General features: G+C 53.0%; 1 protein-coding gene across 1 annotated transcript in view; it reads right to left on the reverse strand.

Annotated features, from left to right (window-relative positions):
* The window catches only part of LOC138511170 (avidin-like), a 108,953-nt gene extending 84,302 nt beyond the window's left edge, over positions 1-24,651 (reverse strand). Inside the window, exon 1 of the mRNA XM_069626678.1 lies at positions 24,531-24,651. Coding sequence (XP_069482779.1) covers positions 24,531-24,554 — 24 coding nt within the window. The 5' untranslated portion in view covers positions 24,555-24,651. The remainder of the gene's footprint in view (positions 1-24,530) is intronic.
* Positions 24,652-25,630: the final 979 nt, after the last annotated feature.

The following is a 25,630-nucleotide window of genomic DNA, read 5'->3' on the forward strand; positions in this document are numbered from 1 at the left end:
AATGAGAACGCCAACGCCACCTTGATCACGTATCAGGGAGTGTCAAATGCCGCAGAGAGGTCTAATGAAATGAGAACGCCAACGCCACCTTGATCACGTATCAGGGAGTGTCAAATGCCGCAGAGAGGTCTAATAAAATGAGAACGCCAACGCCACCTTGATCACGTATCAGGGAGTGTCAAATGCCGCAGAGAGGTCTAATAAAATGAGAACGCCAACGCCACCTTGATCACGTATCAGGGAGTGTCAAATGCCGCAGAGAGGTCTAATAAAATGAGAACGCCAACGCCACCTTGATCACGTATCAGGGAGTGTCAAATGCCGCAGAGAGGTCTAATAAAATGAGAACGCCAACGCCACCTTGATCACGTATCAGGGAGTGTCAAATGCAGCAGAGAGGTCTAATAAAATGAGAACGCCAACGCCACCTTGATCACGTATCAGGGAGTGTCAAATGCCGCAGAGAGGTCTAATAAAATGAGAACGCCAACGCCACCTTGATCAAGTATCAGGGAGAGGTTGTCGATAATAGCAACCATAACAGATTCCATGTCCATCAGGGAACAGAAACCTGATTGAAGTAGGTTCCAGAATGGACTGTGGCTCTAAATACTGACTTAATTGAGGCATCATAATGGATTTGAGAGTCTTCATCAGGAACCACATTAACGAAATCTGTGGAAAATTAGCCGGGATACCAGGGTCCATGGAAGGCTTTTTAAGCAGAGGGCTACATTGTGGGTGGTCTTATTAAGACATCCACAATCAGCTCATTAGTACCAGGGTCACCGTGTGGGCAGTCTTTGACGATTGCAGTTAGATCATTATTAGGGCCGCAATGTGGGTGGTCTTAGTGAGACGTTCACCGTCAGCTCATTAGTACAAGGGACGCTGTGTGTGGTGGTTTTAGTGAGACATCCACCATCAGCTCATTAGTACGAGGGTCTCAGTGTGTGGTGGTCTTAGTGAGACACCCACTGTCAGCTCATTAGTACGAGGGCCTCAGTGTGTGGTGGTTTTTTCGGACATCCACCGTCACCTCATTAGTACGAGGGTCTCAGTGTGTGGTGGTCTTAGTGAGACACCAACTGTCAGCTCATTAGTACGAGGGTCTCAGTGTGTGGTGGTCTTAGTGAGACACCCACTGTCAGCTCATTAGTACGAGGGCCTCAGTGTGTGGTGGTTTTTTCGGACATCCACCGTCAGCTCATTAGTACGAGGGTCTCAGTGTGTGGTGGTCTTAGTGAGACACCAACTGTGAGCTCATTAGTACGAGGGTCTCAGTGTGTGGTGGTCTTAGTGAGACACTCAGTGTCAGCTCATTAGTACGAGGGTCTCAGTGTGTGGTGGTCTTAGTGAGACATCCACCGTCAGCTCATTAGTACGAGGGTCTCATGGAGGGGTGGTGTTAGTGAGACACCCACCGTCAGCTCATTAGTACGAGGGTCTCATGGTGGGGTGGTGTTAGTGAGACACCCACTGTCAGCTCATTAGTACGAGGGTCTCATTGTGGGGTGGTCTTAGTGAGACACCCACTGTCAGCTCATTAGTACGAGGGTCTCATGGTGGGGTGGTCTTAGTGAGACACCCACTGTCAGCTCATTAATACGAGGGTCTCAGTGTGTGGGTGGTCTTAGTGAGACACCCACTGTCAGCTAATTAGTACGAGGGTATCAGTGTGGGTGGTCTTAGTGAGACACCCACTGTCAGCTCATTAGTACGAGGGTCGCAGTGTGGGTGGTCTTAGTGAGACACCCACTGTCAGCTCATTAGTACGAGGGTCGCAGTGTTTGGTGGTCTTAGCGAGACACCCACTGTCAGCTCATTAGTACGAGGGTCGCAGTGTGGGGTGGTCTTAGCGAGACACCCACTGTCAGCTCATTAGTACGCGGGTCTCAGTGTGGGGTGGTTTTAGCGAGACACCCACTGTCAGCTCATTAGTACGCAGGTCTCAGTGTGTGGTGGTCTTAGCGAGACACCCACTGTCAGCTCATTAGTACGAGGGTCGCAGTGTGGGGTGGTTTTAGCGAGACACCCACTGTCAGCTCATTAGTACGCGGGTCTCAGTGTGGGGTGGTTTTAGCGAGACACCCACTGTCAGCTCATTAGTACGCGGGTCTCAGTGTGTGGTGGTCTTAGCGAGACACCCACTGTCAGCTCATTAGTACGAGGGTCGCAGTATGGGGTGGTTTTAGCGAGACACCCACTGTCAGCTCATTAGTATGCGGGTCTCAGTGTGGGGTGGTTTTAGCGAGACACCCACTGTCAGCTCATTAGTACGAGGGTCTCAGTGTGGGGTGGTTTTAGTGAGACACCCACTGTCAGCTCATTAGTACGAGGAGCTCAGTGTGTGGTGCTTTTAGTGAGACACCCACTGTCAGCTCATTAGTACAAGGGTCTCATGGTGGGGTGGTCTTAGTGCGACACCCACTGTCAGCTCATTAGTACAAGGGTCGCGGTGTGAGGTGGTTTTAGAGAGACACCCACTGTCAACTCATTAGTACGAGGGTCTCATGGTGGGGTGGTCTTAGACTCCCACTGTCAGCTCATTAATACGAGTGTCTCAGTGTGTTGTGGTTTTAGTGAGACACCCACTGTCAGCTCATTAGTATGAGGGTCGCAGTGTGGGGTGGTTTTAGTGAGACACCCACTGTCAGCTCATTAGTACGAGGGTCTCAGTGTGGGGTGGTTTTAGCGAGACACCCACTGTCAGCTCATTAGTACGAGGAGCTCAGTGTGTGGTGGTTTTAGCGAGACACCCACTGTCAGCTCATTAGTACAAGGGTCTCATGGTGGGGTGGTCTTAGTGCGACACCCACTGTCAGCTCATTTGTACAAGGGTCGCGGTGTGAGGTGGTTTTAGAGAGACACCCACTGTCAACTCATTAGTACGAGGGTCTCATGGTGGGGTGGTCTTAGACTCCCACTGTCAGCTCATTAATACGAGGGTCTCAGTGTGTTGTGGTTTTAGTGAGACACCCACTGTCAGCTCATTAGTATGAGGGTCGCAGTGTGGGGTGGTTTTAGTGAGACACCCACTGTCAGCTCATTAGTACGAGGAGCTCAGTGTGTGGTGGTTTTAGTGAGACACCCACTGTCAGCTCATTAGTACAAGGGTCTCATGGTGGGGTGGTCTTAGTGAGACACCCACCGTCAGCTCATTAGTACGAGGATCTCATTGTGAGGTGGTTTTAGTGAGACACCCACTGTCAGGTCATTAGTACGAGGGTCACAGTGTGGGGTGGTTTTAGTGAGACATCCACCATCAGCTCATTAGTACGAGGGTCTCAGTGTGTGGTGGTTTTAGTGAGACACCCACTGTCAGCTCATTAGTACGAGGGCCTCAGTGTATGGTGGTTTTTTCGGACATCCACCGTCAGCTCATTAGTACGAGGGTCTCAGTGTGTGGTGGTCTTAGTGAGACACCAACTGTCAGCTCATTAGTACGAGGGTCTCAGTGTGTGGTGGTCTTAGTGAGAAACCCACTGTCAGCTCATTAGTACGAGGGTCTCAGTGTGTGGTGGTCTTAGTGAGACACCCACTGTCAGCTAATTAGTACGAGGGTATCAGTGTGGGTGGTCTTAGTGAGACACCCACTGTCAGCTCATTAGTACGAGGGTCGCAGTGTGGGTGGTCTTAGTGAGACACCCACTGTCAGCTCATTAGTACGAGGGTCGCAGTGTTTGGTGGTCTTAGCGAGACACCCACTGTCAGCTCATTAGTACGAGGGTCGCAGTGTGGGGTGGTCTTAGCGAGACACCCACTGTCAGCTCATTAGTACGCGGGTCTCAGTGTGGGGTGGTTTTAGCGAGACACCCACTGTCAGCTCATTAGTACGCAGGTCTCAGTGTGTGGTGGTTTTAGCGAGACACCCACTGTCAGCTCATTAGTACGCGGGTCTCAGTGTGGGGTGGTTTTAGCGAGACACCCACTGTCAGCTCATTAGTACGCAGGTCTCAGTGTGTGGTGGTCTTAGCGAGACACCCACTGTCAGCTCATTAGTACGAGGGTCGCAGTATGGGGTGGTTTTAGCGAGACACCCACTGTCAGCTCATTAGTACGAGGGTCGCAGTGTGGGGTGGTTTTAGCGAGACACCCACTGTCAGCTCATTAGTATGAGGGTCGCAGTGTGGGGTGGTTTTAGCGAGACACCCACTGTCAGCTCATTAGTACAAGGGTCTCATGGTGGGGTGGTCTTAGTGAGACACCCACAGTCAGCTCATTAGTACGAGGATCTCATTGTGAGGTGGTTTTAGTGAGACACCCACTGTCAGGTCATTAGTACGAGGGTCACAGTGTGGGGTGGTTTTAGTGAGACATCCACCATCAGCTCATTAGTACGAGGGTCTCAGTGTGTGGTGGTCTTAGTGAGACACCCACTGTCAGCTCATTAGTACGAGGGCCTCAGTGTATGGTGGTTTTTTCGGACATCCACCGTCAGCTCATTAGTACGAGGGTCTCAGTGTGTGGTGGTCTTAGTGAGACACCAACTGTCAGCTCATTAGTACGAGGGTCTCAGTGTGTGGTGGTCTTAGTGAGAAACCCACTGTCAGCTCATTAGTACGAGGGTCTCAGTGTGTGGTGGTCTTAGTGAGACACCCACTGTCAGCTAATTAGTACGAGGGTATCAGTGTGGGTGGTCTTAGTGAGACACCCACTGTCAGCTCATTAGTACGAGGGTCGCAGTGTGGGTGGTCTTAGTGAGACACCCACTGTCAGCTCATTAGTACGAGGGTCGCAGTGTTTGGTGGTCTTAGCGAGACACCTACTGTCAGCTCATTAGTACGAGGGTCGCAGTGTGGGGTGGTCTTAGCGAGATACCCACTGTCAGCTCATTAGTACGCGGGTCTCAGTGTGGGGTGGTTTTAGCGAGACACCCACTGTCAGCTCATTAGTACGCAGGTCTCAGTGTGTGGTGGTCTTAGCGAGACACCCACTGTCAGCTCATTAGTACGAGGGTCGCAGTGTGGGGTGGTTTTAGCGAGACACCCACTGTCAGCTCATTAGTACGCGGGTCTCAGTGTGGGGTGGTTTTAGCGAGACACCCACTGTCAGCTCATTAGTACGCAGGTCTCAGTGTGTGGTGGTCTTAGCGAGACACCCACTGTCAGCTCATTAGTACGAGGGTCGCAGTATGGGGTGGTTTTAGCGAGACACCCACTGTCAGCTCATTAGTATGCGGGTCTCAGTGTGGGGTGGTTTTAGCGAGACACCCACTGTCAGCTCATTAGTACGAGGGTCTCAGTGTGGGGTGGTTTTAGCGAGACACCCACTGTCAGCTCATTAGTACGAGGAGCTCAGTGTGTGGTGGTTTTAGCGAGACACCCACTGTCAGCTCATTAGTACAAGGGTCTCATGGTGGGGTGGTCTTAGTGCGACACCCACTGTCAGCTCATTTGTACAAGGGTCGCGGTGTGAGGTGGTTTTAGAGAGACACCCACTGTCAACTCATTAGTACGAGGGTCTCATGGTGGGGTGGTCTTAGACTCCCACTGTCAGCTCATTAATACGAGGGTCTCAGTGTGTTGTGGTTTTAGTGAGACACCCACTGTCAGCTCATTAGTATGAGGGTCGCAGTGTGGGGTGGTTTTAGTGAGACACCCACTGTCAGCTCATTAGTACGAGGAGCTCAGTGTGTGGTGGTTTTAGTGAGACACCCACTGTCAGCTCATTAGTACAAGGGTCTCATGGTGGGGTGGTCTTAGTGAGACACCCACCGTCAGCTCATTAGTACGAGGATCTCATTGTGAGGTGGTTTTAGTGAGACACCCACTGTCAGGTCATTAGTACGAGGGTCACAGTGTGGGGTGGTTTTAGTGAGACATCCACCATCAGCTCATTAGTACGAGGGTCTCAGTGTGTGGTGGTCTTAGTGAGACACCCACTGTCAGCTCATTAGTACGAGGGCCTCAGTGTATGGTGGTTATTTCGGACATCCACCGTCAGCTCATTAGTACGAGGGTCTCAGTGTGTGGTGGTCTTAGTGAGACACCCACTGTCAGCTCATTAGTACGAGGGTCTCATGGTGGGATGGTCTTAGTGAGACACCCACTGTCAGCTCATTAATACGAGGGTCTCAGTGTGTGGTGGTCTTAGTGAGACACCCACTGTCAGCTCATTAGTACGAGGGTCGCAGTGTGTGGTGGTCTTAGTGAGACACCCACTGTCAGCTCATTAGTACGAGGGTCTCAGTGTGTGGTGGTCTTAGTGAGACACCCACTGTCAGCTCATTAGACCGAGGGTCTCAGTGTGTGGTGGTCTTAGTGAGACACCCACTGTCAGCTCATTAGTACGAGGGTCTCAGTGTGTGGTGGTCTTAGTGAGACACCCACTGTCAGCTCATTAGTACGAGGGTCTCAGTGTGTGGTGGTCTTAGTGAGACACCCACTGTCAGCTCATTAGTACGAGGGTCTCAGTGTGTGGTAGTCTTAGTGAGACACCAACTGTCAGCTCATTAGTACGAGGGTCTCAGTGTGTGGTGGTCTTAGTGAGACACCCACTGTCAGCTCATTAGTACGAGGGTCTCAGTGTGTGGTGGTCTTAGTGAGACACCCACTGTCAGCTCATTAGTACGAGGGCCTCAGTGTATGGTGGTTTTTTCGGACATCCACCGTCAGCTCATTAGTACGAGGGTCTCAGTGTGTGGTGGTCTTAGTGAGACACCAACTGTCAGCTCATTAGTACGAGGGTCTCATGGTGGGGTGGTCTTAGTGCGACACCCACTGTCAGCTCATTAGTACAAGGGTCGCGGTGTGAGGTGGTTTTAGAGAGACACCCACTGTCAACTCATTAGTACGAGGGTCTCATGGTGGGGTGGTCTTAGACTCCCACTGTCAGCTCATTAATACGAGGGTCTCAGTGTGTTGTGGTTTTAGAGAGACACCCACTGTCAACTCATTAGTACGAGGGTCTCATGGTGGGGTGGTCTTAGACTCCCACTGTCAGCTCATTAATACGAGGGTCTCAGTGTGTTGTGGTTTTAGTGAGACACCCACTGTCAGCTCATTAGTATGAGGGTCGCAGTGTGGGGTGGTTTTAGTGAGACACCCACTGTCAGCTCATTATTATGAGGGTCGCAGTGTGGGGTGGTTTTAGTGAGACACCCACTGTCAGCTCATTAGTACGAGGAGCTCAGTGTGTGGTGGTTTTAGTGAGACACCCACTGTCAGCTCATTAGTACAAGGGTCTCATGGTGGGGTGGTCTTAGTGAGACACCCACCGTCAGCTCATTAGTACGAGGATCTCATTGTGAGGTGGTTTTAGTGAGACGCCCACTGTCGGGTCATTAGTACGAGGGTCACAGTGTGGGGTGGTTTTAGTGAGACATCCACCATCAGCTCATTAGTACGAGGGTCTCAGTGTGTGGTGGTCTTAGTGAGACACCCACTGTCAGCTCATTAGTACGAGGGCCTCAGTGTATGGTGGTTTTTTCGGACATCCACCGTCAGCTCATTAGTACGAGGGTCTCAGTGTGTGGTGGTCTTAGTGAGACACCAACTGTCAGCTCATTAGTACGAGGGTCTCAGTGTGTGGTGGTCTTAGTGAGAAACCCACTGTCAGCTCATTAGTACGAGGGTCTCAGTGTGTGGTGGTCTTAGTGAAACACCCACTGTCAGCTCATTAGTTGAAGGGTCCCAGTATGGACGATCTTAGTGAGAGGTTCACTGGTGTTTCATTAATATGAGGGCTGCAATTTAAGGAGACGTTCACCATCAGCTCACCAGTACGAAGGCCACTTTGTGGGCAAGTCTTAGTAAACCACTGCCCTTCACTGTGCTTATGTGTGCACATGTAGCCCAGATAAGGCTAGTTGACAGAGTTAGTGATCAGTACACCTTCATGTCTATAGTACGTGGCTAGTCACAGGAATTGAGCCTTTCACTATTATCTCACAAACATGGGCCAAGCCTGGAGCGTTACCGAGTCTCTCATAATCGGCTCACTGCTGCTAAGATAGCCTTTGGTGTTAAAGAGCCTTTAACTATTAGCTCACAAGCGTGAGTCCATTCCTCATTGCCATGTAACCTTCCAGCATTACTTCACAGTGTGAGGGCAGCCTTGACGCGTTCCCAGTGGGCTCACCCCTCAGTGTTAGGGAACCTTTCACTTGTACCAGTGGCATTCTGGTAATTCACTCTTTTGCCACAAACGGAACTCGTTTTTCTTTTAAACTTCACGTGCCTTCCAGCCCTCTTTGTCTCCTTTCAAGTGCAGACTTATTTTTTCGTGTGAATACGTGAAAGTCTAGTCAGCTGGGTCTGAGGGCTGTGCAGTGCAAGCCTGCTCTAGAAGCAAGGTTCACTTTGGGATTGTACACACGCCTGCCCTATGGAGCGTGGGCTTTACTGGCAACTCTTTGGGTGAGCTTGGAATGGGTCTTGAACTAGGCCTGTCTGTCTGCATTGGCAGATGGCGGCCGAGCCGGGTGGGCGCGCTTAAGCGGCGCTCCGTCTCCTAGCTCGGGCCGCACCAGTAAAGCGCCTCAGAAGCTGATCATCGCGACCGCCGAGAGGAGCTACTCCCCTGGTGACTAGAGGCGGGGGCTGGAGAGACCTAAGAGCGCCCCATGCACGTCTCCGGGCTGAAGGAGGGGCGCCTCAGCAGGGGAGCCCGAGACACAGCCCTACCGGCAGATGCGAGAGGGGGAGGTGGGGGTGGGGCGCGGCGCCCCCCCAGCCGGTGAGCACAAGGGGAAACCCGCCAGCAGATACGTCAACAGACTCGGCGAGCCGGGGAGAGATCGAGCGCCCTCCACCGAGGCAGACATACGCCGCGGTCACAAGGCGGACGCAATGCACCTGAACCCCCACGGGAGGCGCAGAGCCCCGGCCCGGAGAAACGCAGATACCGGAGCACACAGCAGAGGGAGGCCGACTCATCCCTTCCCAGACCACTCTGCATCTCGAAGCCTGGGTGACTTCAGAGCGAGCCAGACGGAAAAACAGATCCCCACACGCAGTAAGGAGGGAAACCCGCCCTGTAAGTGCCAGAGACTCCCCCCCCCCCCCAGGGCATGCAGAACAGCAGTGGACCGCCCGCTGTCACCGAAGGTCCCCATCCAGGATATTGGCGGCTGGGAAGATATAACGGGGGACAGTACTGAACCCGCCAGCTACGTAAAGAGACTTTTGAAACCCCATCCAACACGGCCCGTCCAGGGATTGAGCACGCCAGAGTTAATACACGAAGAAAGAGTTATTACTTGTGGCACGGGGGCCTAGTGACATAACAATCAAGATTAAAGGGAAGCAAAGGTGGACTATCCCCCCTAGGCGGCCCCATATCAACACTGCAACCCCAGGCCCGGGGGGCAGAACGGGCGACGCAGCCGTAACCTCACCACTGGCAATTCCAACACCTTTACGAACTCACTCCCGCCGGCACGGCGACCCCGGCAGCAACTCCATAGCCACCTCGGAATGCAAGCAGACACTGTCACATTGGGGTGCACACATGTCCAAATCCAGGGGCTGACAGATGCAGACAGTGACACAGGCACCAACCTCCAAATCAAAGCAGGACCAGAATCTGGTGCAACTCTGGGGGGTGGATACAGGCTCCAATTCAAAAGCCAACACACAAAAAGAGAGGGAAGAACACACACAACGTCCCCTGGAGGGTGCAGAAATGGCAATCAAAGACGATATGAAGACCTGGTTCTAGGAGTTACAGGAACAATTCATGTCCTCCATGCATAAAAAATTTGAAACCATGAAAGGGGAGATGAAGCAGGCGATACAAGAAATGAAGGCACATATAGGGAACCTTGAAGAAAGAACGGATACATTAGAGGGATCAGGAAACAGAACAATATGCGAAAGCACAGGAACGCCTGTCCAGACTATCCCAAGAACTAGAGATCCAATGCAAGGACCTAGAAAATCAGTCTCGGAGGTCCAATATAAGAACTACAAATTTGGCAGAATCTGTGGTGGACAAGGATCTACGAACGGCAGTTCAGCAAGTCTTCCAGGACATTCTGTCAGATGGATCAGGAGACGGAATTCAGATAGACAGAGTCCACAGGATCGGGCACAGTCCACACTCCGGAAGCGTAGAGACGTGGCGCCCGTCACAAAAGAACTTATAGAAAGACAAATCCGTACAAGTGGACATTCCTGTTTGGCCTCCTATTTACGTGGGAAGGAAAACAACAAAGAGTTGCCACATGCGAGGAAGGACTGAGGATAATGAATATACAAGATCAGGAGCGGGAGCTTTTCCGCAGGCAGAGAGAATGCCCGGGGACGGAGGGCCCCGCACGGATGGCAGACCATCAATAAGAGATCCAGACGCCCGACGCAAAGCTCGGAGCTCGACAATCACTCATTCCGACCCTCACAGGGGAAATAAATGGAGAATCACCAGGACAGAGACATGTACACCGAGAAGTTACAGGAGAGGCCTGAAGACCGCAACATGGATGCGGCAGGGGCTGGAAATAGTCGAGAGACTTTCAGAGACCTTAAAGTGGGGTTTAGGACTCCCCACATCCAAGTTACTCCTGAGTACATCGAGGGCATGGCACAACGGCTTCGCGCCCGAGCGATCATAGGGCCCAGTGCCCTCCTCAGGGAAGTTTTAGCGGGAGGATCAGGGGTTTTTTTGGGGGAGGGAGTTAAGGGTTTGTTGCTAGGGGGGAAAGAGAAACCACTGCAGACACTCATCATTGTCATGAACAGATCAGAGAATTCCACGGTGAATAAGATCTAGCCTTCAACAAATGGGGCTGAAAGTCTTAACATATAATGTCAGAGGGCTGAACTCCCCTGTCAAGAACAAAAAGTTGGAGCACTTTTTACATAAAGGGAAGTACGATATAATTACACTCCAGGAAACACACATAAAGAAACAGGATAGAGGGAAACTCCACTTGAAAGGCTATAACCAAATCCTCCAAGCAAAGAACAGGGAAAAGAAAGGAGGCTCCCTAATAGCATTTGCAAAGTCACTCAATGTGCAAATTAGAGGGACGCTCACGGACATACCATTCCTGAGACTGCCATTGACAATTGCGACAATATATGACCCTAACACGGGGCAGGACGGCTTCCTGAGAGACACCATTAATAAAGTCGCATTCGAATCCCTTGCGACAGGGGACGCCTTCGCAGGCACTGAAAAAATCCATGGAGAAGCTGGCAGTGGAGGACGTATGGCGGAGAATCCGGGGTTCGACCCCGGGATATACACATTTTTCACACGTTCACGGTACAAATTCCAGAATAGACTACATCTGGCCTCGGTCAGCCTACTTGGGAAAATCTGAGATGCAGAGATCGGCTCTATTTCATTGTCAGATCATGCCCCTCTGTGGATCACGCTCGCCACACTCCATAAACACTTCCAGGGTTTATCACCCAAGATCCCGTCCTGCGAGAGGCAATCAAAGAGCGCATCGTGGAGCACTCCGAGAAGAACGATACGCCAGAAGTAAATAAGACTACCATGAGGGAGCCCTTTAAAGCAGTGATACACGGCCACATATTTGCATCTCAAAGCACAGAAAGACAAGCAGGATAGAAAATGGGAGGAAGAGCTAGAGGGCAAGCTGGCGGAACTCAAGGAGGAAATGTCCCGTAACCACAGGCAGAAATTAAAGAGAGCCTATCGACATGTCCAGGGGCAGCTGTACTCCCTTCGAACCAAGAAGGCGGAAAGACAACTACTGTATCTAAAACGCTGGTACATAATGAAAGCAAATAAAGCCGACAGATTCCTGGCTAGGCAACTAAAAGGGAAACAGCAGGATCGGACAGTAAAGGCGCTAAGGGATAAACGTAGTCAGACTTGTACTATAACAACGGAAATAGGGGATTCTTTTAAAGACTTTTACCAAGGACTGTACACGTCAGACGAACCAAATCAAGAAGAACAAACATCCTACCTGAGAGACATTACCCTCCCATCATTAAACAACAGAGGAGAGACAACAACTTGACTGTCCAATTGCAGTAGAAGTAATCAGAGCAGTTAGGGAACTACCAAAAAACAAAGCCCCGGCGCCGGACGGCTACACAACCTCATTTTATAAATCCTACGCAGAGGTCCTCGCTCCAGTTTTAAAAGACCTATTCACCTCTTTTGAAGACACAGCCAACATCACACCATCCATGAATGTAGCAAACATTCTGGTCTTTCAGAAGAAAGGAAAGGACCCGACATCTCCGAGTTCATACCGCCCCATAGCGTTGATAAACCTAGACGCTAAACTGTACAGGAAGATTTTAGCTAATAGACTCACAACGCTACTGCCTAGACTGATTTATCAAGATCAATCGGGGTTTAACCCCAACCGAACAACCCACGATAACATCAGGCGGATTACCCATATCATCGAGAAAGTAGGAATAACACACATCCCGGCAGCATAATTGGCCATTGACGCGGAAAAAAACATTTGACCGGGTCGATTGGTCCATGCTGTTCCGCATACTGGACAAAATGGGCATGGGGGAGAACTACATTAAACTGATACGTGCCAACTGCAACACACCCTCGGCCTGCATAGCAGTGAACGGCGAACCTTCAGATACAGTGAGGATAAGAAGGGGAACAAAACAGAGGTGTCCACTCTCCCCGCTCCTATATGCAATCTTCCTGGAGCCACTTCTGGTGAGAATTAGAGAAGCTCCAGACATAATAGGCATAGCCATGGGAGGGATATCCCATAAAACTGTGGCATACGCTGACGACATGTTAATGGCCCTGGCAGATCCGGTGAAGACACTACCATCGCTTCTACAGGAAATAGAAACCTATGGGGCCATACCAGGGCTGAAGATAAACAGACAAAAATCAGAGGTCCTGATCCTGGCCGGAGATCGGAGGGGGATACAGAGACGAGCAAAAGAACTTCATCTGCGAATCTCAGAGAAAGGGGTAAAATATCTCGGAGTCACTCTGACCAGCAATAGGAAAGACCTCTATACAGAAAACTACCCGTTCGTTCCTCATAGAACAGATTAGAAGAGATTTAGAAAGGTGGAATCTGCTCACTATCACGTAGTGGGGCAGTTGACTGTGATCAAAATGACACTTCGACCCAAAGTATTGTATTTTTTCCAAGCACTCCCAGTGCGGGTTCCGACCTCCTTTTTCAAGGCTCTCACTAAGGCAGTGTCCAAATATATCTGGCTAGATAAAACTCCCAGGCTCTCTGGCATAACACTCACAGCGCACAGGATGGCGGGAGGCATGGCACTCCCGCACTTCCGGAAATATTATGAACCCGCTCAACTTTGGGTCCTCAAGGAATGGGTTCCGGACAACTCTGAGAAACTATGGGAGGCACAAGATAGGGCAGTGGCGCGGACACGTCTCAGACACCTTCTGTGGACAAGCCCCAAACATAGGCATCCGAATGTTTAGATAAGCGAGGTCATGAAAGCAGCACTAGAGATATGGTACAGGTCAACCAGAAGGGGAGAATTAACCATAGATCTGGCCCCCTTTATGCCACTATTTAAGAACCCGGAGTTTTCACCAGGTGCAGAGAGACGGCATTCCAGAAATGGGAAACAGCTAACTGCACAATGGTAGGGGATATGTTTGAAAACCAGCAGATCAGAACATTTGCAGACTGCCAAGATCTTTTTGGCCAAGTACGAACAACGTCACCACTGGTTATCCTCCCCAAGGATCATGCCGGCGGCAACTAGAACCCTAACCCCTTTCCAAGCATACATCATGACGCAGTCAGGGACAAAGAAATTTGTCTCGTCCCTCTTCAACTTCATGAATGCCCCGACAGAAGAGACAAAATGGCAATATACGAAGAGATGGGAAATCCCATTTGGCAGAGAAATCACGAGAGACCAGTGGGTATACGTTTGGCAAATTATCCCCAAATGGACGATCGCGATCCAGACAAGAGAGGCATGGACAAAGATCATGACACAATGGCACTACACGCCGGAAAAGTTACATAAGATGTGCAAAACTAGGCAAAATAAATGCTGGCGAGGCTGTGATGCGGAAGGCACTTGGAGACACATCTGGTGGAACTGCCCAAAACTGCAAAGCTTCTGGGTGGAGATTAAATCTCACATGCAGGCGATCTTCTAGGGAAGGGAAGACGCGGGAGAAGAGGTCAGGATGTGCGTCATGTGGAATCCCAAGGACAGGATGTTTAGGAGAACACAGAAAAGGAACTTTATGGGTCTCTTAGGAGCTGCCCGGCTAACAATAGCCCCGAACTGGAGGCAGAAATCGCCACCATCAAGCCTAGAATGGCTTCAGAGAGCGCGGTCGCATCTGGCGATGGAGCGCAACACATACAAGACTTCAAGACAGACTGGGGGAGGGCAATAGAATATCTACAGAGCCATTATATGCAGCACTGGCGCCCACACAAGATTCTATACTTATCCACCCGAAATACCAAAACCGAGCGGAGATCTCATCAATGTGGAATGCTTATGAAATGCAATAACAACATGTTTTAAGAAATAGCCCTGTCTGGTTATACAAGTGACTTCAGAAGTAGAGTTTTACATCAGTCTAAGCATTTACCATAAGCAAGCCAGTGTATTTCTCTATGTGCTCACCTGTGAAAGAATGTCACTGTGATCTCACCCGCATTAGTATTTCTTTGGGTGCTCACCTGTGTGAGCATGTCACTGTGATCTCTCCCGCATGAGTATTTCTTTGGGTGGTCACCAGTGTGAGCATGTCACTGTGATTTCACCTGCATTAGTATTACTTTGGGTGGTAACCAGTGTGAGCGAGCATGTCACTGTGATCCCTCCAGCATTAGTATTTCTCTGTGTGTTCACCAGTGTGAGCGAGCATGTCACTGTGATCCCTCCAGCATGAGTATTTCTTTGGGTGGTCACCTGTGTGAGCATGTCACTGTGATCTCACCTGCATGAGTATTTCTTTGGGTGGTCACCTGTGCGAGCATGTCACTGTGATCTCTCCAGCATTAGTATTTCTCTGTGTGCTCACCAGTGTGAACGAGCATGCCACTGTGATCCCTCCAGCATGAGTATTTCTTTGTGTGCTCACCTGTGTGAGCATGTCACTGTGATCCCTCCAGCATGAGTATTTCTTTGTGTGCTCACCTGTGTGAGCATGTCACTGTGATCTCTCCAGCATTAGTATTTCTCTGTGTCCTCACCAGTGTGAGCGAGCATGTCACTGTGATCCCTCCAGCATGAGTATTTCTTTGTGTGCTCACCTGTGTGAGCATGTCACTGTGATCCCTCCAGCATGAGTATTTCTTTGTGTGCTCACCTGTGTGAGCATGTCACTGTGATCCCTCCAGCATGAGTATTTCTTTGTGTGCTCACCTGTGTGAGCATGTCACTGTGATCCCTCCAGCATGAGTATTTCTTTGTGTGCTCACCTGTGTGAGCATGTCACTGTGATCCCTCCAGCATGAGTATTTCTTTGTGTGCTCACCTGTGTGAGCATGTCACTGTGATCCCTCCAGCATAAGTATTTCTTTGGGTGGTAACCAGTGTGAGCGAGCATGTCACTGTGATCTCACCCGCATGAGTATTTCTTTGGGTGCTCACCTGTGTGAGCATGTCACTGTGATCTCTCCCGCATGAGTATTTCTTTGGGTGGTCACCAGTGTGAGCATGTCACTGTGATTTCACCTGCATGAGTATTTCTTTGTGTGCTCACCTGTGTGAGCGAGCATGTCACTGTGATCCCTCCAGCATTAGTATTTCTCTGTGTGTTCACCAGTGTGAGCGAGCATGTCACTGTGATCCCTCCAGCATTAGTATTTCTCTGTGTGTTCACCAGTGTGAGCATGTCACTGTGATCCCTCCAGCATAAGTATTTCTTTGGGTGGTAACCAGTGTGAGCGAGCATGTCACTGTGATCTCACCCGCATGAGTATTTCTTTGGGTGCTCACCTGTGTGAGCATGTCACTGTGATCTCTCCCGCATGAGTATTTCTTTGGGTGGTCACCAGTGTGAGCATGTCACTGTGATTTCACCTGCATGAGTATTTCTTTGTGTGCTCACCTGTGTGAGCGAGCATGTCACTGTGATCCCTCCAGCATTAGTATTTCTCTGTGTGTTCACCAGTGTGAGCGAGCATGTCACTGTGATCCCTCCAGCATGAGTATTTCTTTGGGTGGTCACCTGTGTGAGCGAGCATGTCACTGTGATCTCACCCGCATTAGTATTTCTTTGTGTGTTCACCAGTGTGAGCGAGCATGTCACTGTGATCCCTCCAGCATGAGTATTTCTTTGTGTGCTCACCAGTGTGAGCATGTCACTGTGATCCCTTCAGCATGAGTATTTCTTTGGGTGGTCACCTGTGTGAGCATGTCACTGTGATCTCACCCGCATGAGTATTTCTTTGGGTGGTCACCTGTGTGAGCATGTCACTGTGATCTCTCCCGCATGAGTATTTCTTTGTGTGCTCACCAGTGTGAACGAGCATGTCACTGTGATCCCTTCAGCATGAGTATTTCTTTGGGTGGTCAACTGTGTGAGCATGTCACTGTGATCTCTCCCGCATGAGTATTTCTTTGTGTGCTCACCAGTGTGAACGAGCATGTCACTGTGATCCCTTCAGCATGAGTATTTCTTTGGGTGCTCACCTGTGTGAGCATGTCACTGTGATCTCACCCGCATGAGTATTTCTTTGGGTGCTCACCTGTGTGAGCATGTCACTGTGATCTCACCCGCATTAGTATTTCTTTGGGTGCTCACCTGTGTGAGCATGTCACTGTGATCTCACCCGCATTAGTATTTCTTTGTGTGTTCACCAGTGTGAGCGAGCATGTCACTGTGATCTCACCTGCATTAGTATTTCTTTGTGTCCTCACCAGTGTGAGCGAGCATGTCACTAGGGGTACGTGAGTCTCCCTTGACCTTTCCTGTTCTCTGCAATCTGTGAGCGGAGTTCATTTCCGGGATGTGAGGGTGTGGTGCTAGTAGATGGTCGGGGGATTGGGGGGTTGGGGGGCACCCAGGATCTGTAAAGGGGCAAGACCTCTGTGCCTGGAATGCTGTGAGACGGGTCTCAGATCTTGGCAGCAATGCATTAAAGCAGTGGTCAAAGTGTAAAACAAAACTGCCACACCCCCTATTCTGCGCACCCCACCCCTCCTCCACTCCACCCTATAACATTGTGTTTTACAACATTACTACTACTAAGACTGAAGAAAACACAATAAAAGGAAATGTATTCGCGTGCCATTGGCCCCCACCGCATGCACTTTCCCCACCTTCCGTGTGCACCTCTTTAGAGAACACGGCCAGCCAGTGCCACGGACTCCCCCCTCCCATTGCCTGCTAGGAAGTCTGAGCCTCGAACCATTCACAAGCGGATCGCGAGCAAGGGGGCGCTTGGGCTGCTGGGTCCTCGGGATATATACGTTCTATATCCCGAGCAGTCGGATGAAATAAAGAACCCCTCCCCGGCACCTGAGAGATAGCGCAGTGCCACATTGCACTGGCTGCAAAGCAGCAGGGCGGGGCTTCCAGTCCCCAGTAGGGATGAGGTTCAAAAAAGGTATCTTTAAAATAAGTTGCCGCCCTGGAACTGTTCTGGGCCCATAACCGGTCGCCCGAAAATTAGGGGAACGACGTACCCTTTAGTTCCCGCCCCCTTTGACCTCTGCATTAAACCCAGGGAAGGGTGCGGTCAAGAAGAGAGGGGGCCGGCGTTGAATCCTCATTTCCCCCTGTGTATCGGATGAATTCAATTATCGATCACAGTGCACCCCGAGCTTCAGTGTCACACTGAAACACGAAAACTCAGCCTCGCTGCTCACGGAAGTTACCAGCACTCATCCCGTAGTACATCAGTGACACGCTGAGACACGGGCACTCAGCCCACCTTCTCACTGCAGTCATAGGACAGACGCCTGCTGCTGCAGCCCCCAGCAGTGTCACACTGAGACGCAGGCACTCAGCCCACCTTCTCACTGCAGTCATAGGACACACTCCTGCTGCTGCGCCCCCAGCAGTGTCGCACTGAGACACGGGCACTCAGCCTGCAGTCCCAGCAGTGTCACACTGAGACATAGTCACTCAGCCCCCAGCAGTGTCACACTGAGACACAGTCACTCAGTTTACCTTCTCACTGAAATCACAGGAGACACTCCTGCTGCTGCAGCCCCCAGCAGTGTCACGCCGAGACACAGGTATTCAGCCTGCAGCCCCTAGCAGTGTCACACTGAGATACGGTCCCTCAGACCACCTTCTCACTACAGTCACAGGACACACTCCTGCAGCCCACAGCAGTGTCACACTGAGACACGGACACGCAGCCTGCAGCCCCCAGCAGTGTTACACCGAGACACAGGCACTCAGCCTGCAGCCCCTAGCAGTGTCACACTGAGACACGGTCCCTCAACCTACCTTCTCACTACAGTCACAGGTCACACTCTTGCTGCTGCAGTCCCCAGCAGTGTCACACTGAGACACGGCACTCCACCTACCTTCTAACTACAGTCACAGGTCACACTCCTGCTGCTGCAGTCCCCAGCAGTGTCACACTGAGACACGGTCCCTCAGCCTACCTTCTCACTGAAGTCACAGGACACACTCCTGCTGCTGCAGCCCCCAACAGTGTCACACTGAGACACGGGCACTCAGCCTGCATCCCCTAGCAGTGTCACACCGAGTCACGGTCCCACAGTCTACCTTCTCACTAGTCACAGGACACACTCCTGCTGCTGCAGTCCCCAGCAGTGCCACACCGAGACACAGGCACTCAGCCTGCAGCCCCTAGCAGTGTCACACTGACACATTCAGCCTACCTTCTCACTACAGTCACAGGACACACTGCTGCTGCAGCCTACAGCAGTGTCACACTGAGATGCAGGCACTCAGCCTGCAGCCCCAGGAGTGTCACACTGAGACATGGTCGCTCAGTTTACCTTCTCACTGAAGTCACAGGACACACTCCTGCTGCTGCAGTCCCCAGCAGTGTCACACCGAGACACAGGCACTCAGCCTGCAGCCCCTACCAGTGGCACACTGAGACACGGTCCCTCAGCCTACCTTCTTACTACAGTCACAGGACATATTCCTGCTGCTGCAGCCCCCATCCGTGTCACACTGAGACACGGGCACTCAACCTGCAACCCCCAGCAGTGTCACACTGAGACGGGGTCACTCAGCCCCCAGCAGTGTCACACTGAGACACGGTCACTCAGCCTACCTTCTCACTGCCGTGGCAGGACACACTCCTGCTGCTGCAGCCCCCAGCAGTGTCACACTGAGACATGGTCCCTCAGCCTACTTTCTCACTGCAGTCAAAGGACACACTCCTGCTGCTGCAGCCCCCAGCAGTGTCACATTGAGACACAGGCACTCAGCCCACCTTCTTACTGCAGTCGCAAGACACACTCCTGCTGCTGCAGCCCCCAGCAGTGTCGCACTGAGACACGGGCACTCAGCCTACCTTCCCACTGCAGTCACAGCAGACACTCCTGCTGCTACAGCCCCCAGCAGTGTCACACTGAGACAAGGGCACTCAGCCTACCTTCTCACTGCAGTCACAGGAGACACTCCTGCTGCTGCAGCCCCTAGCAGTGTCACACTGAGCCACGGGCACCCAGCCTACCTTCTCACTGCAGTCACAGGAGACACTCCTGCTGCTGCAGCCCCCAGCAGTGTCACACTGAAACACGGGCACTTAGCCTACCTTCTCACTGCAGTCACAGGAGACACTCCTGCTGCTGCAGCCCCCAGCATTGTCGCACTGAGACACTGGCACTCAGCCTACCTTCTCACTGCAGTCACAGGACACACTCCTGCTACTGCAGCCCTCCGCCCACCCAGCAGTGTCACACTGAGACACGGGCATGCAGCCTACCTTCTCACTGCAGTCACAGGTGACACTCCTGCTGATGCACCCCCAGCATTGTCGCACTGAGGCACTGGCACTCAGCCTACCTTCTCGCTGCAGTCACAGGACACACTCCTGCTGCTGCAGACCCCCCACCCAGCAGTGTCACACTGAGACACGGGCACTCAGCCTACCTTCTCACTGCAGTCACAGGAGGCACTCCTGCTGCTGCAGCACCCAGCAGTGTCACACTGAGACGGGGCACTCAGCCTGGAGCCCCCAACAGTGTCACACCGAGACACAGTCACTCAGCCCCCAGCAGTGACACACTGAGTCACGGTCACTCAGCCTACCTTCTCACTGAGGTCACAGGAGGCACTCAGCCTGCAGCCCCTAGCAGTGTCACACTGAGTCACTGTCCCTCAGCCTACCTTCTCACTACAGTCACATGACACACTCCTGCTGCAGCCCACAGCAGTGTCACACTGAGACATGGGCACTCAACCTGCAGCTCCTGGCAGTGTCACACTGAGACACGGTCACTCAGCCCCCAGCAGTGTCACACTGAGACACGGTCACTCAGCCTACCTTCTAACTGAAGTCACCGGACACACTCCTGCTGCTGCAGCTCCCAGCAGTGTCACACTGAGATGCGGGCACTCAACCTGCAGCCCCGGCAGTGTCACACCGAGACACGGTCACTCAGCCCCCAGCAGTGTCACACTGAGACACGGTCACTCAGCCCCCAGCAGTGTCACACTGAGACACGGTCACTCAGCCTACCTTCTCACTGCAGTCACAGGAGATTTTCCTGCTGCTGCAGCCCCCAAGAGTGTCACACTGAGACACAGGCACTCAGCCAACCTTCTCTTTGCAGTCATAGGACACACTCCTGCTGCTGCAGCCCTCATCAGTGTCACACTGAGACACAGGCACTCAGCCTGCAGCCCCTGCAGTGTCACACTGAGACATGGTCACTCAGCCCCAGCAGTGTCACACTGAGACACGGTCACTCAGCCTACCTTCTCACTGAAGTCACAGGACACACTCCTGCTGTTGAAGCCCACAGCAGTGTCACTTTGAGACACAGGCACTCAGCTGACCTTCTTACTGCAGTCACAAGACACACTCCTGCTGCTGCAGCCCCAGCAGTGTCGCACTGAGACATGGGCACTCAGCCTACCTTCTCACTGCAGTCACAGGAGACACTCCTGCTGCTGTAGCCCCCAGCAGTGTCACACTGAGACACTGGCACTCAAATCCTACCTTCTCACAGCAGTCACAGGAGACACTCCTGCTGCTGCAGGCCCCAGCAGTGTCACACTGAGACATGGGCACTCAGCCGACCTTCTCACTGCAGTCACAGGAGACACTCCTGCTGCTGCAGCCCCCAGCAGTGTCACACTGAGACACGGGCACTCTGCCTACATTCTCCAGCCTACCTTCTCACTGCAGTCACAGGAGACACTCCTGCTACTGCAGCCCCAGCAGTGTCACACTGAGAAACAGGCACTCAGGCCACCTTCTCACTGCAGTCATAGGGCACACTCCTGCTGCTGCAGGTCCCCCGGTACAGCAGTGTCACACTGAGACACGGGCACTCAGCCTACCTTCTCACTGCAGTCACAGGAGACACTCCTGCTGATGCACCCCCAGCATTGTCGCACTGAGACACTGGCACTCAGCCTACCTTCTCACTGCAGTCACAGGACACAATCCTGCTGCTGCAGCCCCCCCACCCAGCAGTGTCACACTGAGATGGGGCACTCAGCCTGCAGCCCCCAGCAGTGTCAGACGGAGACATGGTCACTCAGCCCCCAGCAGTGTCACACTGAGACACGGTCACTCAGCCCACCTTCTCACTGAAGTCACAGGAGGCACTCAGCCTGCTACCCCAAGCAGTGTCACACTGAGACATGGTCCCTCAGCCTACCTTCTCACTACAGTCACAGGACACACTCCTGCTGCTGCATCCCCCAGCAGTGTCACACTGAGACACGGTTGCTCAGTCTACCTTCTCTCTGAAGTCACAGGACACACTCCTTCTGCTGCAGCTCCCAGCAGTGTCACAGAGACGCGGGCACTCAACATGCAGCCCCCAGCAGTGTCACACTGAGACACGGTCACTCAGCCCCCAGCAGTGTCACACTGAGACACAGGCATTCAGCCTACATTTTCACTGCAGTCACAGGAGACACTCCTGCTGCTGCAGCCCACAGCAGTGTCACACTGAGACACAGGCACTCATCCTACCGTCTCACTGCAGTCATCGGACACACTCCTGCTGCTGCAGCCCCCAGCAGTGTCACACTGAGACACAGGCCCTCAGCCTAGCTTCTCACTGCAGTCATCGGACACACTCCTGCTGTGGAAGACCCCAGCAGTGTCACACTGAGACATGGGCACTCAGCCTACCTTCTCACTGCAGTCGAAGGACACACTCCTGCTGCTGCAGCCCCAGCAGTGTCATACTGAGAAACAGGCACTCAGGCCACCTTCTCATTGCAGCCATAGGACACACTCCTGCTGCTGCAGATCCCCCGGTACAGCAGTGTCACACTAAGACACAGGCACTCAGCCTACCTTCTCACTGCAGTCACAGGACACACTCCTGCTGCTGCAGCCCCCCAGCAGTGTCACACTGAGACACGGGCATGCAGCCTACATTCTCACTGCAGTCACAGTAGATACTCCTGCTGCTGCAGCCCCCAGCAGTGTTGCAATGAGACATGGGCACTCAGCCTACCTTCTCACTGCAGTCACAGGAGACACTCCTGCTGCTGCAGCCTCCAGCAGTGTCGCACTGAGACACGGGCACTCAGCCTACATTCTCACTACAGTCACAGGAGACACTCCTGCTGCTGCAGCCCCCAGCAGTGCCACACTGAGACACGGGCACTCAGCCTACCTTCACACTGCAATCACATGACACACTCCTGCTGCTGCAGCCCCCCAGCAGTGTCACACTGAGACACGGGCATGCAGCCTACATTCTCACTGCAGTCACAGTAGATACTCCTGCTGCTGCAGCCCCCAGCAGTGTTGTAATGAGACATGGGCACTCAGCCTACCTTCTCACTGCAGTCACAGGAGACACTCCTGCTGCTGCAGCCTCCAGCAGTGTCGCACTGAGACACGGGCACTCAGCCTACATTCTCACTGCAGTCACAGGAGACACTCCTGCTGCTGCAGCCCCCAGCAGTGCCACACTGAGACACGGGCACTCAGCCTACCTTCTCACTGCAGTCCCAGGACACACTCCTGCTGCTGCAGCCCCTAGCAGTGTCACACTGAGCCACGGGCACTCAGCCTACCTTCTCACTGCAGTCACAGGAGACACGCATGCTGTTGCAGCCCCCAGCAGTGTCACACTGACACACGGGCACTCAGCCTACCTTCTCACTGCAGTCACAGGAGACACGCCTGCTGTTGCAGCCCCCAGCAGTGTCACACTGAGACACGGGCACTCAGCCTACCTTCTCACTGCAGTCACAGGAGACACTCCTGCTGCTGCAGCCCCCAGCAGTGTCACACTGAGACACGGGCACTCAGCCTACATTCTCACTGCAGTCACAGGAGACACTCCTGCTGCCGCAGACCCCAGCAGCGCCACACTGAGACACGGGCACTCAGCCTACCTTCACACTGCAGTCACAAGAGACACTCCTGCTGCCGCAGACCCCAGCAGTGTCACACTGAGACACGGGCACTCAGCCTACATTTTCACTGCAGTCACAGGAGACACTCCTGCTGCTGCAGGCCCCAGCAGTGTCACACTAAGAAACGGGCCCTCATCCTACCTTCTCACTGCAGGCATCGGACACACTCCTGCTGTGGCAGCCCCCCAGCAGTGTCACACTGAGACACGGGCACTCAGCCTACCTTCTCACTGCAGTCAAAGGACACACTCCTGCTACTGCAGCCCCCAGCAGTGTCACATTGAGACACAGGCACTCAGCTCACCTTCTTACTGCAGTCACAAGACACACTCCTGCTGCTGCAGCACCCAGCAGTGTCGCACTGAGACACAGGCACTCAGCCTACCTTCTCCCTGCAGTCACAGGAGATACCCCTGCTGCTGCAGCCCCAGCAGTGTCACACTGAGACACAGGCACTCAGGCAACCTTCTCACCGCAGCTACAGGAGATACCCCTGCTGCTGCAGCCCCAGCAGTGTGACACTGAGACACAGGCACTCAGGTGACCTTCTCACTGCAGTCACAGGAGTCACTGCTGCAGCAGCCCCCAGCAGTGGCACACTGAGACACGGACACTCAGCCTACCTTCCCACTGTAGTCACAGGAGTCAATGCTGCAGCAGCCCCCAGCAGTGCCACACTGAGACACAGGCACACAGCCTACCTTCTCACTGCAGTCACAGGACACACTCCTGATGCTGCACCCCTCCAGCAGTGTCACATTGAGACACGAGCACTCAGCCTACCTTCCCACTGCAGTCACAGGAGACGCTCCTGCTGCTGCAGCCCCCAGCAGTGTCACACTGAGACACGGGCACTCAGCCTACCTTCTCACTGCAGTCACAGGAGACACTGCTGCAGCAGCCCCCAGCAGTGTCACACTGAGACACAGGTACTCAGCCTACCTTCTCCCTGCAGTAACAGGAGATACCCCTGCTGCTGAAGCCCCAGCAGTGTCACACTGAGACACAGGCACTAATGCTACCTTCTCACCGCAGCTACAGGACACACTCCTGCTGCTGCAGCCCCCAGCAGTGTCACACTGAGACACGGGCACTCAGCCTACCTTCTGACTGAAGTAGCGGGACATCCTCTCTGCTCCTCGGGCGGTGGCTGCACTCTCACTCACCCTCTGGGCGGCTGAGGGCCGCTTTATAAGCGCCCGCCACTTCCACTTTCACTTTCACTTTCACTTTCACATTTAATGCTCCTTATTAGTAATGGCTTGCGTCAGGCGCTGCATCCGGGTGGGACATGGGCGCAATCAGGGCGTTTAGGATGAGCGTAACCCCCCAGGAATGACCTCAGTTTTGCAAGCACGTCCCGTGACACACGGTGGAGTCTGCAGGCACACCGAACCTAAAAGGCACTCAAACAGAGTGGGGCTGTGAGGTCACCCCTTCCCAGTCCCAGGCATGACAGCTGGCTGGGCGAGGCCTACACACAGGAATGCATTAACAGGAATGCATTCTATGTAGGTCGGTAGCCCCCAGGTAGGTACACCTGGCGTGGAGAGCTGCACCCCAGGGTGGGGTACACACGGGATGCATTCCATGTAGGTCGATAGCCCCCAGGTAGGTACACCTGGCGTGGAGAGCTGTACCCCAAGGCAAGATACACCCAGGGATGCATTCCGTGTAGTACGGTAGCCCCCAGGTAAGTATACCCGGCGTGGAGAGCTGCACCCCAGGGCGAGGTACACACAGGGATGCCTTCCATGTTAGGTCGGTAGCCCCCAGGTAAGTACATCGGGTGTGGAGAGCTGCACCCCAGGGTGAGATACACACAGGGATGCCTTCCATGTAGTCCGGTAGCTTCCAGGTAAGTACACTCGACGTGGAGAGCTGCACCCCAGGGCGAGGTACACACAGGGATGCATTCCATGTAGGTCGGTAGCCCCCGGGTAAGTACACCCGGCGTGGAGAGGTGCACCCCAGGGCGAGGTACACACAGGGAATGCATTCCATGTAGGTCGGTAGCCCCCAGGTAAGTACACCCTGCGTGGAGAGCTGTACCCCAGGGCGAGGTGAACACAGGGATGCATTCCATGTAGGTCATTATCCCCCAGGTAAGTACACCTGGCGTGGAGAGCTGCACCCCAGGGCGAGGTGAACACAGGGATGCATTCCATGTAGGTCATTATCCCCCAGGTAAGTACACCTGGCA

The sequence above is a fragment of the Ambystoma mexicanum genome, chromosome 6p, assembly GCF_040938575.1.
Source record: "Ambystoma mexicanum isolate Mex_15411 chromosome 6p, UKY_AmexF1_1, whole genome shotgun sequence".
In the NCBI taxonomy this organism is placed as follows: Eukaryota; Metazoa; Chordata; class Amphibia; order Caudata; family Ambystomatidae; genus Ambystoma; species Ambystoma mexicanum.